The sequence below is a fragment of the Lepidochelys kempii genome, chromosome 3, assembly GCF_965140265.1.
Source record: "Lepidochelys kempii isolate rLepKem1 chromosome 3, rLepKem1.hap2, whole genome shotgun sequence".
Classification (NCBI taxonomy): Eukaryota; Metazoa; Chordata; order Testudines; family Cheloniidae; genus Lepidochelys; species Lepidochelys kempii.
The window spans coordinates 190,128,909-190,146,436 of NC_133258.1; the positions used below are offsets into that span (position 1 = coordinate 190,128,909).

The 17,528-nt window shown below is 46.9% G+C and overlaps 1 protein-coding gene across 3 annotated transcripts in view; it reads right to left on the minus strand.

Annotated features, from left to right (window-relative positions):
• The window catches only part of PUS10 (pseudouridine synthase 10), an 85,062-nt gene extending 67,553 nt beyond the window's left edge, over positions 1-17,509 (minus strand). For 2 of the 3 annotated variants that reach the window (XM_073339367.1, XM_073339365.1), the window contains exon 1: positions 17,119-17,509. In XM_073339367.1, coding sequence (XP_073195468.1) covers positions 17,119-17,301 — 183 coding nt within the window. In that variant the 5' untranslated portion in view covers positions 17,302-17,509. Of the gene's footprint in view, positions 1-9,307; positions 9,445-17,118 lie in introns of all 3 variants that reach the window. The other variant, XM_073339366.1, reaches the window with a different exon arrangement.
• Positions 17,510-17,528: the final 19 nt, after the last annotated feature.

Consider the following 17,528-nt stretch of genomic DNA (forward strand, 5'->3'; position numbering starts at 1 on the left):
AAATATTTTAGGTCTAATCTCTTGCTAATGGGTGTTATTGTAGCTGGGGTCTGCCAAATAGTTTTAGCAGGTTCCATAATGGCCCCATTTATTGGTTGGGCTATTTTGGAGGAGGTCGTAGCTTGCAGGATGTCGGTAAGCTCATGGTGTGTTTCAGGTACCTCCTCCATGGTAATACTGAGCTCTTCTGCTACTCTGTGACACAATTCTTGAAAGTGAGCGAGTTCATCAGTAGCAGGAGGTGGTGGCGGTATCATGGTGTCTTGTGATGTTATCACTATAGAAGAGGTGTGTGGGGCAGTGTCCTCTGTAGGGGTGGCGGCCACTTTAGGTCTTATCTAGGTTTCAGTGTAAGCAGGCAGTGGGGAGGGTCAGACAGCTTTCCTCCAGGCAGCCCGTGGAAGACCTGAGTGTGGTGTGGTGTAGGTCCATGGACCCCAGTGTGGCCATTGCCCCCCGGGGGGGGGGGAGCATAGGTGGTCCCATCCAGGGATTGCCATACCAGTGTGGATAGCCTTGAGGATATGGAGATCGTGCTGAAATGCATCTCCCAGATGTAGATAACTGACTCTGGGGAGAGTATTGAGAGAAAACATCTGGTCATCGTATTCCTCTTCCTCATCCTCCCACACTTCATTGGAGGGGCTTGTAGTGGTAGGGGAGTACTGAAGGTAGGGTGCTAAAGGTCTCGGTGATAGGCTGGTGCTGAGAAGAGGAAAGTCAGGGGCATGGGACACCCTTAAATCCTCTGGCTGTAAAAACTGCGATGAAGCTGAGTGACCAGGAGTCGGAGCCGGTGTAGCTGGTGAAGGCCGTCTACTGATGCACCGAAGGGTGTCCCGGGGGCACAAGCTGGCTCCGCAGAGTAGGAGCCCCTGAGGTAGGCACTGCAAGGGAGGCAGGAGACCTCAGTGCTGAGAGTGGCAGCTGTAAAAGTGGCACCACATGATCAAAGGACGGTGCCACAGCTATCACTTGTGCTGTCGGCACCGTAGTAGCTCTCAGCACTGTACTGGCAAAGGTGGCTGTAGAAGAGCTGAAAGAGGCTGGCAACTGGAAGCCCTGAGCCTTGGTACCATGTAGTGGGGCAGCCAACTCACGGGCACTGCCCGAAGTGCCTGCCTTGTGGAAGGTGCTGAACCGCAGAGCCGGAGTCAGCGGAGACCGAAGAACCAGTTTTAACTTTTTTCCCAAGGAACAACTCCTGAGGGGAGAGGAAGCTGTCCATTTTTTTTCTTTTCCTTTGCCTCTGGAGGGTGTCACAGAGGTTTGCTGGCCAGGGTCAGAGGCAGGTCTGAGGCAGTTTTCCAGGAACAGCATTTTAAGCCTGAGCTCCCTGTCCTTGCAGTCCACACTTTCAATTTGTTACAGCAGATGCATTTTTGGGGTACATGAGACTCCCCCAAACAGCGTACGCACTGTAAATGCCCGTCCAAGATGGGGATGGCATCCTTACAGGAGGTGCATCTCTTGAAGCCTGGGAAGCCTGGCATGTCCGAAACTGCGGAAGTGTTGTCTTTTTTTAAAGAAATAAAAGTAACAGCTAATGTAACTTATCTAACTAAACTGAGAAACAAACCAACTAGCTGGTCTCAAAGAGCAATGCTGAACTCTCTCTCTAGCCGGGGATGGTAGAGAAGGAACTGGGGAGCCCGGACTGTGCACGCGCTATTAGAACGCTGACAGCTCGAGAGGCAGGTACAGCGCGTGCACAGCCCGTAGGGGTACTGCTGTAGAAATCTCCGATCGAAGGCGCTGGGAGGCACCTTGACCTGAAGTGGAGCACCCCCGGGGACATCTCTCGAAGAAGAAACTACAGTTCCTCTATCAGCCCCATCATTACAAGGAGTGTGTAAGGGGCACTGCCTCCTATCACTTCCCCGGCAGCAGCTCTGATATGAGCCAGTGGTACTCTGACCAGTTGCTGTCCCTTCCCTGCTGCAGGTACTCAAAAGCACCCAAACTGGCCATCTATGGCATTGCCAAGAAAATAGGAGAGAGCACTTCTAGCTACTCCATTGCCTGCTTTCGTACAGGAACCCCTGCAAGAGCAACATAGGAGTTTGACTAGTTCTGCAGGAGCCTAGGAGAGCGTGTTGCAAAGGATAAGCACCCTGCCCACATGTGGCCACCCAGAGCAACCCACAAGGAAGGTGGAAATGAGAAGCTGAGAACTAACAGTTAGTTACAGCTCCCTGATTCTCTGCCCCTGCACTAATTAGAGCACTACTTTGTGGTATCTTCAGCAGGAGACCTAAGCTCTTTCTGTGCTACCTAAGTGGGGCAGATCCTCTGGCCTGTTCTACTCTGTTTGTGCCAAAGTACTGATTATGGCCCACTGACCTTTCTGAAATAAAATATTTGGCCCTCAAGCTAAAAAGATGGAGACCATTGGTTTAGAGTTTGAAGCATCATACTGAAATCCCAATAATCCCATGGACTACAAATTCAAATCCTCTAAAGTCAGCTAGGCCCATCATCCCTCTGAATTTGATAACTGAGTTCCATACATGTTATTATATAGGGGATCATTTGTAAGACTTAAAAAAACTGAAATCCTTTTAGTCTTTGTGAACAGAAAAGATGTGTGCCAGTTAATGGTCCCCTTCCACCCAAGAGGTGGCTGCATTTTAGTGGTGTGGGTATGGGAACAGCTGTGTCATTTAATATGTCATAAGAATGGCCCAACTGGGTCAGACCAAAGGTCCATCTAGCCCAGTGCCAGGTGCCCCCCAGGGAATGAACAGGTAATCATCAAGTGATCCATCCCCTGTCACTCATTCCAAGCTTCCGGCAAACAGAGGCTAGGGACACCATTCCTGCCCATCCTGGCTAATAGCCATTGATGGACCTATCCTCCATGAATTTATATAGTTCTTTTTTGAACCCTCTTATGGTCTTGACCTTCACAACATCTGCTAGCAAGGAGGTCCACAGGTTGACTGTGCACTGTGTGAAGAAATACTTCCTTTTGTTTGTTTTAAACCTGCTGACTATTAATTTCATTTGGTGAACCCTAGTTCTTGTGTTAAGGTAGTGTTCTTTACTACTTCTCATATTTACTTTCTCTACACCAGTCATGATTTTATAGACCTCAATCAGATCTCCCCTTAGCTGTCTCTTTTCCAAGCTGAAAAGTCCCGGTCTTAATAATCTCTCCTCATATGTTCCATACCCCTAATAATTTTTGTTGCCCTATTCTGAACCTTTTCCAATTCCAGTATATCTTTTTTGAGATGGGGTGACCACATCTGCACACAGTATTCAAGATGTGGGCATACCAGGGATTTATATAGAGGCAATGTGATATCTTCTGTCCTATTATCTATCCCTTTCTTAATTATTCCCAGCATTCTGTTCGCTTTTTTGATTGCCGCTGCACATTGAGTGGATGTTTTCAGAGAACTATCCACAATGATTTCAAGATCTCTTTCTTGAGGGGTAACAGCTAATTTAGACCCCATCACTTTATATGTATAGTAGGAATTATGCTTTCCAATGTGCATTACTTTGCATTTATCAACATTAAATTTCATCTGCCATTTTGTTGCCCAGTCACCCAGTTTTGAGAGATCTTTTTGTAGCTCTTCACAGTCTGCCTGGGTCTTAACTATCTTTAGTAATTTTGTATCGACTGCAAATTTTGCAAACTCACTGTTTACCCCTTTTTCCAGATCATTTCTGAATCTGTTGACTAGGACTGGTCCCAGAACAGACCCCTGGGGACCACCACTATATCATTAAGTCTATTTCCATTTAAGAACTTTTCCATCTACTGACTTTGACAATAAGCTTGAATTTACATATATGCATACAGAGAATGATTTACAACAAAATGTTTTGTACCCAATTTAAGTGTAAAAAATGCTTTAAATCACTAAAAGAATATTTAATAGGTTTTCATGATTAGTAATGGAGAAATACTTATGTAAAGTGAATTTACCAAGGCTGCATGAGATGACTTCCTGGAAACTGGTATCGTATTGAACCTTTTTCCCTGTGCTATACTATTATTGACTTTTAGCAATAAACTTGACTCATATTGGTTATTTGGTCTCTTGCGTATATTTCATAACATACCAAAGTGTGGTCAAGCAGTTGACTATACAATATATCAACAAAAAGAAAAGGAGGACTTGTGGCACCTTAGAGACTAACCAATTTATTAGAGCATAAGCTTTCGTGAGCTACAGCTCACTTCTTCAGATGCATATCGTGGAAACTGCAGCAGGCTTTATATATACACAGAGAATATGAAACAATACCTATTCCCACCCCACTGTCCTGCTGGTAATAGCTTATCTAAAGTGATTTCCAGCACAAATCCAGGTTTTCTCACCCTCCACCCCCCCACACAAATTCACTCTCCTGCTGGTGATAGCCCATCCAAAGTGATAACTCTTTACACAATGTGCATGACAATTAAGCTGGGCTATTTCCTGCATAAATCCAGGTTCTCACATCCCCCCAACCCCCATACACACACAAACTCACTCTCCTGCTGGTAATAGCTCATCCAAACTGACCACTCTTCAAGTTAAAATCCAAGTTAAACCAGAACATCTGGGGGGGGGGGGGGGGGGGGTAGGAAAAAACAAGAGGAAACAGGCTACCTTGCATAATGACTTAGCCACTCCAAGTCTCTATTTAAGCCTAAATTAATAGTATCCAATTTGCAAATGAATTCCAATTCAGCAGTTTCTCGCTGGAGTCTGGATTTGAAGTTTTTTTGTTTTAAGATAGCGACCTTCATGTCTGTGATCGCGTGACCAGAGAGATTGAAGTGTTCTCCGACTGGTTTATGAATGTTATAATTCTTGACATCTGATTTGTGTCCATTTATTCTTTTACGTAGAGACTGTCCAGTTTGACCAATGTACATGGCAGAGGGGCATTGCTGGCACATGATGGCATATATCACATTGGTGGATGTGCAGGTGAACGAGCCTCTGATAGTGTGGCTGATGTTATTAGGCCCTGTGATGGTGTCCCCTGAATAGATATGTGGGCACAGTTGGCAACGGGCTTTGTTGCAAGGATAAGTTCCTGGGTTAGTGGTTCTGTTGTGTGGTATGTGGTTGTTGGTGAGTATTTGCTTCAGGTTGCGGGGCTGTCTGTAGGCAAGGACTGGCCTGTCTCCCAAGATTTGTGAGAGTGTTGGGTCATCCTTTAGGATAGGTTGTAGATCCTTAATAATGCGTTGGAGGGGTTTTAGTTGGGGGCTGAAGGTGACGGCTAGTGGCGTTCTGTTATTTTCTTTGTTAGGCCTGTCCTGTAGTAGGTAACTAACTGGGAACTCTTCTGGCTCTATCAATCTGTTTCTTTACTTCTGCAGGTGGGTATTGTAGTTGTAAGAAAGCTTGACAGAGATCTTGTAGGTGTTTGTCTCTGTCTGAGGGGTTGGAGCAAATGCGGTTGTATCGCAGAGCTTGGCTGTAGACGATGGATCGTGTGGTGTGGTCAGGGTGAAAGCTGGAGGCATGCAGGTAGGAATAGCGGTCAGTAGGTTTCCGGTATAGGGTGGTGTTTATGTGACCATTGTTTATTAGCACTGTAGTGTCCAGGAAGTGGATCTCTTGTGTGGACTGGACCAGGCTGAGGTTGGTGGTGGGATGGAAATTGTTGAAATCATGGTGGAATTCCTCAAGGGCTTCTTTTCCATGGGTCCAGATGATGAAGATGTCATCAATATAGCGCAAGTAGAGTAGGGGCTTTAGGGGACGAGAGCTGAGGAAGCGTTGTTCTAAATCAGCCATAAAAATGTTGGCATACTGTGGGGCCATGCGGGTACCCATAGCAGTGCCGCTGATCTGAAGGTATACATTGTCCCCAAATGTGAAGTAGTTATGGGTAAGGACAAAGTCACAAAGTTCAGCCACCAGGTTAGCCGTGACATTATCGGGGATAGTGTTCTTGACGGCTTGTAGTCCATCTTTGTGTGGAATGTTGGTGTAGAGGGCTTCTACATCCATAGTGGCCAGGATGGTGTTATCAGGAAGATCACCGATGGATTGTAGTTTCCTCAGGAAGTCAGTGGTGTCTCGAAGGTAGCTGGGAGTGCTGGTAGCGTAGGGCCTGAGGAGGGAGTCTACATAGCCAGACAATCCTGCTGTCAGGGTGCCAATGCCTGAGATGATGGGGCGCCCAGGATTTCCAGGTTTATGGATCTTGGGTAGTAGATAGAATATCCCAGGTCGGGGTTCCAGGGGTGTGTCTGTGCGGATTTGATCTTGTGCTTTTTCAGGAAGTTTCTTGAGCAAATGCTGTAGTTGCTTTTGGTAACTCTCAGTGGGATCAGAGGGTAATGGCTTGTAGAAACTCGTGTTGGAGAGCTGCCGAGCAGCCTCTTGTTCATATTCCGACCTATTCATGACGACAACAGCACCTCCTTTGTCAGCCTTTTTGATTATGATGTCAGAGTTGTTTCTGAGGCTGTGGATGGCATTGCGTTCCGCATGGCTGAGGTTATGGGGCAAGTGATGCTGCTTTTCCACAATTTCAGCCCGTGCACGTCGGCGGAAGCACTCTATGTAGAAGTCCAGTCTGCTGTTTCGACCTTCAGGAGGAGTCCTGAAAGTCCTGAGTCCTCCTGAAGGTCGAAACAGCAGACTGGACTTCTACATAGAGTGCTTCCGCCGACGTGCACGGGCTGAAATTGTGGAAAAGCAGCATCACTTGCCCCATAACCTCAGCCATGCGGAACGCAATGCCATCCACAGCCTCAGAAACAACTCTGACATCATAATCAAAAAGGCTGACAAAGGAGGTGCTGTTGTCGTCATGAATAGGTCGGAATATGAACAAGAGGCTGCTCGGCAGCTCTCCAACACGAGTTTCTACAAGCCATTACCCTCTGATCCCACTGAGAGTTACCAAAAGCAACTACAGCATTTGCTCAAGAAACTTCCTGAAAAAGCACAAGATCAAATCCGCACAGACACACCCCTGGAACCCCGACCTGGGATATTCTATCTACTACCCAAGATCCATAAACCTGGAAATCCTGGGCGCCCCATCATCTCAGGCATTGGCACCCTGACAGCAGGATTGTCTGGCTATGTAGACTCCCTCCTCAGGCCCTACGCTACCAGCACTCCCAGCTACCTTCGAGACACCACTGACTTCCTGAGGAAACTACAATCCATCGGTGATCTTCCTGATAACACCATCCTGGCCACTATGGATGTAGAAGCCCTCTACACCAACATTCCACACAAAGATGGACTACAAGCCGTCAAGAACACTATCCCCGATAATGTCACGGCTAACCTGGTGGCTGAACTTTGTGACTTTGTCCTTACCCATAACTACTTCACATTTGGGGACAATGTATACCTTCAGATCAGCGGCACTGCTATGGGTACCCGCATGGCCCCACAGTATGCCAACATTTTTATGGCTGATTTAGAACAACGCTTCCTCAGCTCTCGTCCCCTAAAGCCCCTACTCTACTTGCGCTATATTGATGACATCTTCATCATCTGGACCCATGGAAAAGAAGCCCTTGAGGAATTCCACCATGATTTCAACAATTTCCATCCCACCACCAACCTCAGCCTGGTCCAGTCCACACAAGAGATCCACTTCCTGGACACTACAGTGCTAATAAACAATGGTCACATAAACACCACCCTATACCGGAAACCTACTGACCGCTATTCCTACCTGCATGCCTCCAGCTTTCACCCTGACCACACCACACGATCCATCGTCTACAGCCAAGCTCTGCGATACAACCGCATTTGCTCCAACCCCTCAGACAGAGACAAACACCTACAAGATCTCTGTCAAGCTTTCTTACAACTACAATACCCACCTGCAGAAGTAAAGAAACAGATTGATAGAGCCAGAAGAGTTCCCAGTTAGTTACCTACTACAGGACAGGCCTAACAAAGAAAATAACAGAACGCCACTAGCCGTCACCTTCAGCCCCCAACTAAAACCCCTCCAACGCATTATTAAGGATCTACAACCTATCCTAAAGGATGACCCAACACTCTCACAAATCTTGGGAGACAGGCCAGTCCTTGCCTACAGACAGCCCCGCAACCTGAAGCAAATACTCACCAACAACCACATACCACACAACAGAACCACTAACCCAGGAACTTATCCTTGCAACAAAGCCCGTTGCCAACTGTGCCCACATATCTATTCAGGGGACACCATCACAGGGCCTAATAACATCAGCCACACTATCAGAGGCTCGTTCACCTGCACATCCACCAATGTGATATATGCCATCATGTGCCAGCAATGCCCCTCTGCCATGTACATTGGTCAAACTGGACAGTCTCTACGTAAAAGAATAAATGGACACAAATCAGATGTCAAGAATTATAACATTCATAAACCAGTCGGAGAACACTTCAATCTCTCTGGTCACGCGATCACAGACATGAAGGTCGCTATCTTAAAACAAAAAAACTTCAAATCCAGACTCCAGCGAGAAACTGCTGAATTGGAATTCATTTGCAAATTGGATACTATTAATTTAGGCTTAAATAGAGACTTGGAGTGGCTAAGTCATTATGCAAGGTAGCCTGTTTCCTCTTGTTTTTTCCTACCCCCCCCCCCCCCCCAGATGTTCTGGTTTAACTTGGATTTTAACTTGAAGAGTGGTCAGTTTGGATGAGCTATTACCAGCAGGAGAGTGAGTTTGTGTGTGTATGGGGGTGGGGGGGATGTGAGAACCTGGATTTATGCAGGAAATAGCCCAGCTTAATTGTCATGCACATTGTGTAAAGAGTTATCACTTTGGATGGGCTATCACCAGCAGGAGAGTGAATTTGTGTGGGGGGGTGGAGGGTGAGAAAACCTGGATTTGTGCTGGAAATCACTTTAGATAAGCTATTACCAGCAGGACAGTGGGGTGGGAATAGGTATTGTTTCATATTCTCTGTGTATATATAAAGCCTGCTGCAGTTTCCACGATATGCATCTGAAGAAGTGAGCTGTAGCTCACGAAAGCTTATGCTCTAATAAATTGGTTAGTCTCTAAGGTGCCACAAGTCCTCCTTTTCTTTTTGCGAATACAGACTAACACGGCTGTTACTCTGAAATATATCAACAGTATTCTGATGAATAGCCTATCAATAAAGTTACATAGTATCAGAAGATTAGTAGTATTAATTTTTCATAATTTATTCCACTAAGCCTATTCCTCACAGGCATGTAAGTATCTTGTGTAAGGATCTACCTATTGATTCAATAAGTCGGAACTATCCCAAAGAAAGCTTTTTGTTGGTGTTGTTTTTTAAATACACTTTCATGTTCATATGTTTTAATTAAAAATAAAAAGGGAAACCTTGTATGGGTGCCTGTAAGATGCCTCTAACCCCACACAGCAGAATCTGAAAACACATCGCGGGCAAGTGCCAGTATTCAGTAATAGCTGAGCAATGGATCTGTTCTTTTCTGTCAGTGCAAACATTCTGGATCATCCTAATTAAAAATAAAATAAAACAGGGTTAGTGATTTTCATGTTTCACTTCTAAACCTACTCTGCATAGAAGAAAACAAAGTTAGAGGTGTCTGCATCATACCCCAACCAACCCGCCCTGGAATAAACATCTTTTGGTGCAAACAGTACAAGGATTCACACACCAGAACAGTATTGGGAGTCATTGCACCAGTTTATAATTCTCATAATGCTTGAATGAAGTGTTGGCTTAGGTCAGAAGCATCATTTGCTTGGTGAGGTCAACCTATTCCTAGTGACCATTTCTGCACATTACACTTGTTCATTATTTGTAGTCACAGGATTATTGACCCAAGAGAAAATAGCTCTGCTGCTGAAGGCCAGTAGTCATAGCTGTTCGGGGGAAAATACACAGACTCACAGACATTAAGGTCAGAAGAGTCGTGATCATCTAGTTCAACGTTTTTCAAACTGGGGTCCGCGGACCCCTGGGGGTCCCCAAGGGTATTCCAGGGAGTCCGCGGACCCCGCTGATCAACTCCTCCTCCTCCCTTCCTTCATCTCCTGGAGGCTACTGAAGCTAAACTGGTAGATTTTAGTCTGGCATTGCAGTGGGGCTAAGGCAGGCTCCCTGAGGACTCCTTGAATATCACTGCTCACCCCAGATTTTTTTTTTTTTAAATACTGTAAGACATTTTCTAGCACTTCCAGTCACAGAGCTGGCCTTCAATACTTAAATCAACTGGCTACGACTGGAAGTCTCAATTATTTTTTTCCCTAAAATAATGTATGTGCCCCCTCCAATCCTGTTTTTGAGGGGCTTGGGAGGAGTGTCAGATTCCTGATAGAAGAGGAGCACCCAGGAGTCCACTTATGCTACTAAGGAAGCATAAGTATTAGATTCCAGCCACAAACTGTCTGCCTCCAGCTCAGCCACTTCTCTTTGAGCTGCCAGTGTGGCCTCCACCCACAACGGATGCAAGCAAAATAAGGTAGGGATACACCACCAGACTTAGTCTGCCCACCCATCACCAACAGTAGGCCTCCACCCCCCGCAGCTGCCCTGAGGAAGAAAGGAGGCACTAAGGAAGAAAAAGAAATTCTCATCACTCTTCTTTAAAAATGCATTAAGTTTTAGAGCTCCCCCTAGTCATTGTACTAAGCCTCCCAATCAACTTTCAGTAAATATTTATATTACAATGGCATCTGGATATCCCAGTAATGGTCAGGGCCCCAGTGTGTTAGGTGCTGTACAAACAGTGTTTGGAATGTGCCCGTTTGAAAGGTGTCACAGACCCAACAAAGAAATTTTCTACAATTCTTGCTCAGTCGCTGCGGGGTTCCCTACCTGCTTTCCCCACATCTGGGGGCAGAGCAGCCAATAGGAGCTGCTGCAGGAAACAAAAAGAACACTGCACCTTCCAGTAAGAAAGAGCCCAGCGGCTCAGGGTGGCTCTGCTTGCTCTTCCACTCCTGTGAGCAATGGGATAGGGCTCCTCTGCTCCTTCCCCCCTGCAACACCTGGCATGGGAAGCAGAGTCCTCCCTGCTGCAGCTCTCCCAGGCCAGGAGAGCAGGGTGAAGAACACGAGGAGCTGCAGGAAGAGCAGAGGTGAGGCTGGTGGCGCAGAACTGATGTGGGGACTGGCAGAGCTTGGGGCAGATCAGGTCCAGGGATAGAATTAATGAGGGGTTGAAGAGGCTTAACAGATGAGAGTCAGGGACAGACAGATATGATGTTGCTTTCATTTCTGTGGCACTTTTACCACTGCGTACAGACACATAGGGAAATACAGTACCTGCTGCAAAGAGTATACAGTCTGAAAGAAAACTAGAATTACAAATTTTAAGTTTGATCCTAGTCTTTTTTGTATATAAAAGTTTTTAGTATCTAATTTATTAACTTAATTCTGTTTCATGAAACTTCAGTCAACTTGTCAGGGTAATATCTGTCTCAGGCTGTAATATTTCAAATGAGGGATTTAAAAAACAACAAATGATGAGGAAGATGATAAAAATGAATAACTGAAAGACACACAAAATTCCATTCCCAGAGAGCAGATTTACATTTAATTCACCGAGAGGATATCTTTCAAACACACACACACATGTGAGAGACTTGGGGCAGGACTGTGAAAGCAGCACATGAATAAATTTTAATGACTAAATAGGCCTCTTTCCAAATCACTAATTCATAGTGCTCACAGAAATCCACCCACACTTGAAAGGTTCTTCCTCAATCCACCCATCCCTGGGATTATTGTGCTTACTGTAACAGCTGAAAGAGAGGCTGAAGGACAAGTGCTAGTATTAATGGTAGGACCCAGATATCCTGGCTGTAATAGCTGGCAGACTTCTTCACCAAATAGTCACCGAAACAACAAGAAGTGATGCTGTTTTAGTTCAAACAATCATGAGCTAGTTCAGTTTAAACTAAATTGAGGAATACACAAAACTAGATCTGCAACTAGGGTCCTTAACTGCAAAAGGGCAAACTTTAAAAAATTAAGGGAATTAGGTAGGGAAGTGGACTGGACTGAAGAACTCAACGATCTGAAGGTGGAGGAGGCTTGGAGTTACTGTAAGTCAAAGTTCAAGAATCTATGTGAAGTCTCCATCCCAACCAAGGAGAAAAAAATTGTAGACCAAACTGCATGAGCTAACTCTCAAACAGATTATTAAGAGACAGCAGAAAGCCTACATGGAATGGAAGATGGGATGGATCAGCAAGAAAAGCTACCTCTTGGAGGTCAGATCGTATAGGGAAAAAGTGAGAACTGCCAAAAAGAGTTGGACCTTGCAAAGGAAATTAAAATCCATAGTAAAAGGTTCTGTACCCATATAAATAAAAAGAAAACAAGGAAAGAAGAAGTAAGTCGATGTAAGCGATGTCCCTAAGGGGTGTGAAAAAAACCACACCCTGAGCCACATAACTTACATCAACTTAAGCGGTAGTATAGACAAGCCCTTAGAGCCCTCTTTATCTAGTGTCTCATCTCCAGCCACTGGGGATGTTTGCTAATAGCAGTCACAGATGAACCACCTGCCAGTCTAGGCAGTCTCATCATACCGTCCTCTCCATAAATTTACCAATCTCAGTCTTGAAGCCAGTTAAGTTTTTCACCCCCACTGCTTCCCCGGGAAGACTGTTCCAGGACTTCACTCCTCTGATGATTAGAAACCTTCATCTAATTTGAAACCTACACTTGTTGATGGCCAGTTAGTATCCATTTGTTCTAGTGCCAGCATTGGCCCTTAACTTAAATAAATACCAGGGAGGGAGAGGAATTATCCCTCTGATGTGTATATATAGAGAGCAATCATATCTCCCCTCAGCCTTTGTCTCATTAGGCTAAACAAGCTCAGCTCCTTGAGTCTTCTCTCGTAAGGTAGGTTTTACATTCCTCTGATTGTCCTATTAGCCCTTCTCTGCACTTGTTCCAGTTTGAATTCATGTTTCTTAAACATGGCAGATCAGAACTGCACATAGTATTTCAGATGAGGGCTCACTAGTGCCTGGTAGAATTGTAATAGCACTTCCTTATCTTTAGTGGAAATACCCTCCCTGATGCGTCTAGGACTGCATTAACCTTTTTCATGGCCACATCGTACTGGAGGCACACAGTCATTCTGTGATTAAGCAATACCCCCAGGTCTGTCTTTCTCTTCTGTCGGTTCCAACTGATACGTCCCCAAGCTTATAGAAAACATTCTTTTGGATAGTCCCTAAATGCATGATCTTACACTTTGCATTTTTTTAATTGCATCCCATTTTTATTGCTCAAGGTCATCTAAATCTTCTTGTATGATATTCCGGTCCTCCTCCATATTGGCAATACCTCCCAACTCTGTGTCATCTGCAAATTTTATTAGCACATTCCCACTTTTTGTCTCAAGTCATTAATGAAAATGTTAAATAAGATTGGTCTCAAGACCAATCCCTGAGGAACTCCACTAGTAACTTCCCTCCAGCCTGATAGTTCACCTTTCAGTATCACCCGTTGTTGTTGCCTCTTTAACCAGTTCCTTATTAACTTTTAAAATTCTCATATTAATCCCCATCTTCTCCAATTTCACTAATAATTTCACAAATGGAAGAGTTTCAAATGCCTTACTGAAATCCAGGTAGATTAGGTCTACTGCACTGCTTTTGTCTAAAAAATCAGTTATCTTCTCAAAGATAGATATAAAGGTTGGACTAGCACGACCTATCTTTTGTAAAGCCACGTTGTATTTCACCCCGATTACTGTTTACCTTTACTACTTTCTCTTTTAAAATTTGTTCTAAACCTTATGTATAACTGAGGTCAAACTAACGGGCCTGTAGTTTCCTAGATCACTTTTTTCCCTTTCTTAAAAATAGTTACTATATTAGCAGTTCATTAAGCTGTTTGAGTTTGACTTCCACCTTGGATGTGATAATTTCGACTTCCATATCCTCATTTTCATTAACCAGCCCGCCACTACCCCTAAGCTCCTTGTTTTCTTTATAAAAAATTAAGGCAAAGTAAAGGAGTACTTGTGGCACCTTAGAGACTAACCAATTTATTTGAGCATAAGCTTTCGTGAGCTACAGCTCACTTCCAAGTATTCATTTAAGTCAGTGATAGTCAGGTCTCAGTGATTCAGGAGCCAAATTAGTGATCGACATTACCCCAAATTCATTGTTTCATTTGCTATACTACTATTCACTTACATCGACTTAAAGCAGTGTCTACACCAGAGATGTACGGCCCGCGAGACCCTCCTGCCTGGCCCCCGAGCTCCTGGCCCAGGAGGTTAGTCTCCGGCCCTTCCCCTGCTGTTCCCCCTCCCCCGCTGCCTCAGCGCACCGCGCCACCGGTGCAACACTCTGGGCGGATGGGCAACACAGTTGCAGAGCTGCGGCCTGACCCATATTTGGGGTCAGCAGGGAATTTTTCCCTCAGCTCAGATTGGCAGAGATCCTGGGAGGGTTTCGCCTTTCTCTGCAGCATGAGGCCTGGGTCACTTACAGGTTTAAGCTAGAATAAATGGTCAAATCTCTGTAACTTGAAGTCTTTAAATCATGATTTGAGGACATCAGTGACTCAGCCAGAGGTCACAGGTCTATTACAAGAGTGGGTGGGTGAGGTTCTGTGGCCTGCAATGTGCAGGAGGATCAAACTAGATAATCACAATGGTCCCTTTATGCCTGGGGTAATTGTGCGCCAAAAAATTAAAACATCTGCATATTTTATTTGTCAAAATAACACAATATAATCATGCTAGTTTCAATTACTTTGGTAATTTATTTCAAAATACCTGTCAGCAAGTATATCCGTAACAATACAGACAACAATAAAGATTCACCCAGGAGTAGAGAGTTAAAGAAACCCCTGTGCCCACATGGATCCTCACTGCAGGATCAAGGTACTGTTACGAATTACACCTGGTAGGACACGCACACAAATGCTGCGAATTACACCTGGTAGGACACGCACACAAATGCTGCGAATTACACCTGGTAGGACACGCACACAAATGCTGCGAATTACACCTGGTAGGACACGCACACAAATGCTGCGAATTACACCTGGTAGGACACGCACACAAATGCTACGAATTACACCTGGTAGGTCACGCACAGTTCGAATCTAGGCTGAGGCACATAAACAAAGTCCACAACTGCAAAGTTCCCAAAAGACACTAAGTTTATTACGCTCGAGCGTGGTGCCCCCCTCGCTAGCCAGGAGGGGACCCTGAATACAGATTATACAAAGGTTATATACTTTTTAGCAAAGCATGTTGCCCTCATGCACCGGGGAAACCTTAGCCAATAAACAAACCCTTGTCTTATCTACCACCTATCCCTGCTTGGTGCATTCCTCCTGCTATACCAGTATGTTAATTACACAGCATGGTCCTAAAGCCATGCATCAGTAACCTTTATTATCAGTATGGGAGGCCTCACATCAAGGCCAAGAGACAGGGAGTTAGACACTGACAAAAACCAGATACTGGGAGTCAAGACAGGCTGGAGACAAGGAGGAGGATTTTCACAGGGATTCAGTATCTAAGGATTACTCTTCCTGGTGTATGATGTGCTGGCATTTAGACAATGGTGGGCCCCAAACCAAAATGGAGTCACATGTGCTAACTTTTCCTTAACAGTACAAGTTACTGTAAAGTAGGAGAAATGGGGAGGAAGGCAGAGAGCAGATGAATCAGTTGAGAGAATGCATTAGTTTAGTGGGATCTGTCCCCAGTCTCTTCCTAGGAAAAGGAGAGGGTGCTCCTTGCTTCTCTGAGGACAAATGGACCCCAAGACCCACTTAGCTGCTCCTAACCCCCCTCCCTTCTTCAGTTCCCCCTCCTTCAGGATCCTTGCCCCAGGAATTGCTCCCCTCAGCTGCTCCTCACACACTTACTGCCTCTTCTGTCAGGGTACAGCACTATACCATCACTGCTCCCTTACCCTGGAGACTGACTCCTCTTCCCCACCCCACTGGTCCCCACAAGGCTCCAACACACACACCCGCCCCCACCACTGGGGACCTTCTACTTCTTCCCATCCACCGCCGGGGACCCTCTGCATCTTCCCCCTCATCATAACTGGGGACCCTGTGCTCCCCTCTCCAACCATGATTGATCCCTTTCTTGCCTGCCCCACCCTCAGAGGCCCTGACCATGAGAGCCAGAGCCAGAAAATGCTAGCTCCTGGAGAAGGGAAACTGACAGCATCATGCTGCAGGTAAGAGTTATGCCTGGGGCTAGCGCATGCATAGCAAGCAGCTACGGTCCAAAACTCAGAGGGCACAGATGCCCCCCTGCCCAGCTCAGGCTCCCCACAGCTGCTTGTGTCAGCCGCACACCTCTGCAGGGCAGGCGAACCAACGGGAGAATGCAAGGGCTGGGCCTGCCCCAGAAACACCCTGGGGCCCTGCTCCTCTGCACCAGGATAGTGAGCAAGAGAGAAAGAGTCTCACATGGACGCCCCGAGTCCTGCTTTCCCCCACCAGCGGTGATTTACTCTCTCCTGGTTGTTCCCACCCAAACCTTCATGCCTGCTCAGGCCTGCTACCAGGGAGTGGCGCCCTGTGGCGGCTTCCCTTTGCTTCCCTAGCGGGATCTATTATTTTGCAGGGAAACAAAATAATCGGGGGGGGGGGGGTGAGCTGCACATACACGTGGTGCAGAATTCCCCCAGGAGTATCCCTTCTGACCTTAAAGTCTATGAATCTATGACAGCATCCATCCCTTTCAACTGCATATGGGGACATTTGCACGCCCGTTTGAGGGAACACTAGGAGTTCTTTCAGGCGAAGAGGAGACATTAAGGGGAAACACTAACAATTAAACATTCAATGTGTACGTAGGTATACGGGGGGGGGTGACCACACGTATAAGTGTATCGATAGGGAATTAACCCGCCCCCGCCCTGCACAAGATCAGTACGCGCAACCAGAAGGCAGTGCAAGCCGTGCCCATCCCGGGGGCGGGCGCTGAAGGACAAGCCTACGGGCAGGGCTGAGGCCCCCTCCCGGAAGCGCTGCTGGCGGCACACAAGGGGCGCCCCACAGCGCCCCTCGACAGCGGGAGCGCACCCCGGGGCCCCGCACCGCGCAGGACAGGACCTCCCCGTTCAGGAGCACAGGGCTGAGCGCCGGCCACGGGAGCGACAGACCCTCCCTCTCCCCGTAGCGGGGGACCCTACACCGGGGCCGGGGCGCCTCCTACCTCCGGCGCGAGGAGCGGGAGCCTTTCTTGAAGCCGGGGGAACCATGAACTCCGCGCCCCCGAGAGCGCAGCGTGCGCGCGCATTCCCGTCCCCCCGGAAACAGGCGTCCCGGCAGGAAGGTTCCGGGCCCGCCGCCATCGCTCAGCCGGGCTCCGCGGAGGCAGCGGCCGCTTCTTCCGCATCGCGTGTCCGTTTCCACCCGCCGGTGACAATCCTGCCGGCGGCCCTCAGCCCTCCTCCGGGGGAGGGAAGGTCTCCGGACCGCGAAGACCGCCGAGCCGCCGAGCTGGGGGAGGCCGGAGCAGCGGCAGCCAGAGACGTTGATCCTCACGCCCGGCCTGGCCCGGAGCCGCCGCATTCTCCGGCAGATGAGCGGCTCGGCGCTCCCCCTGTCAGGCCTGGCAAGGCC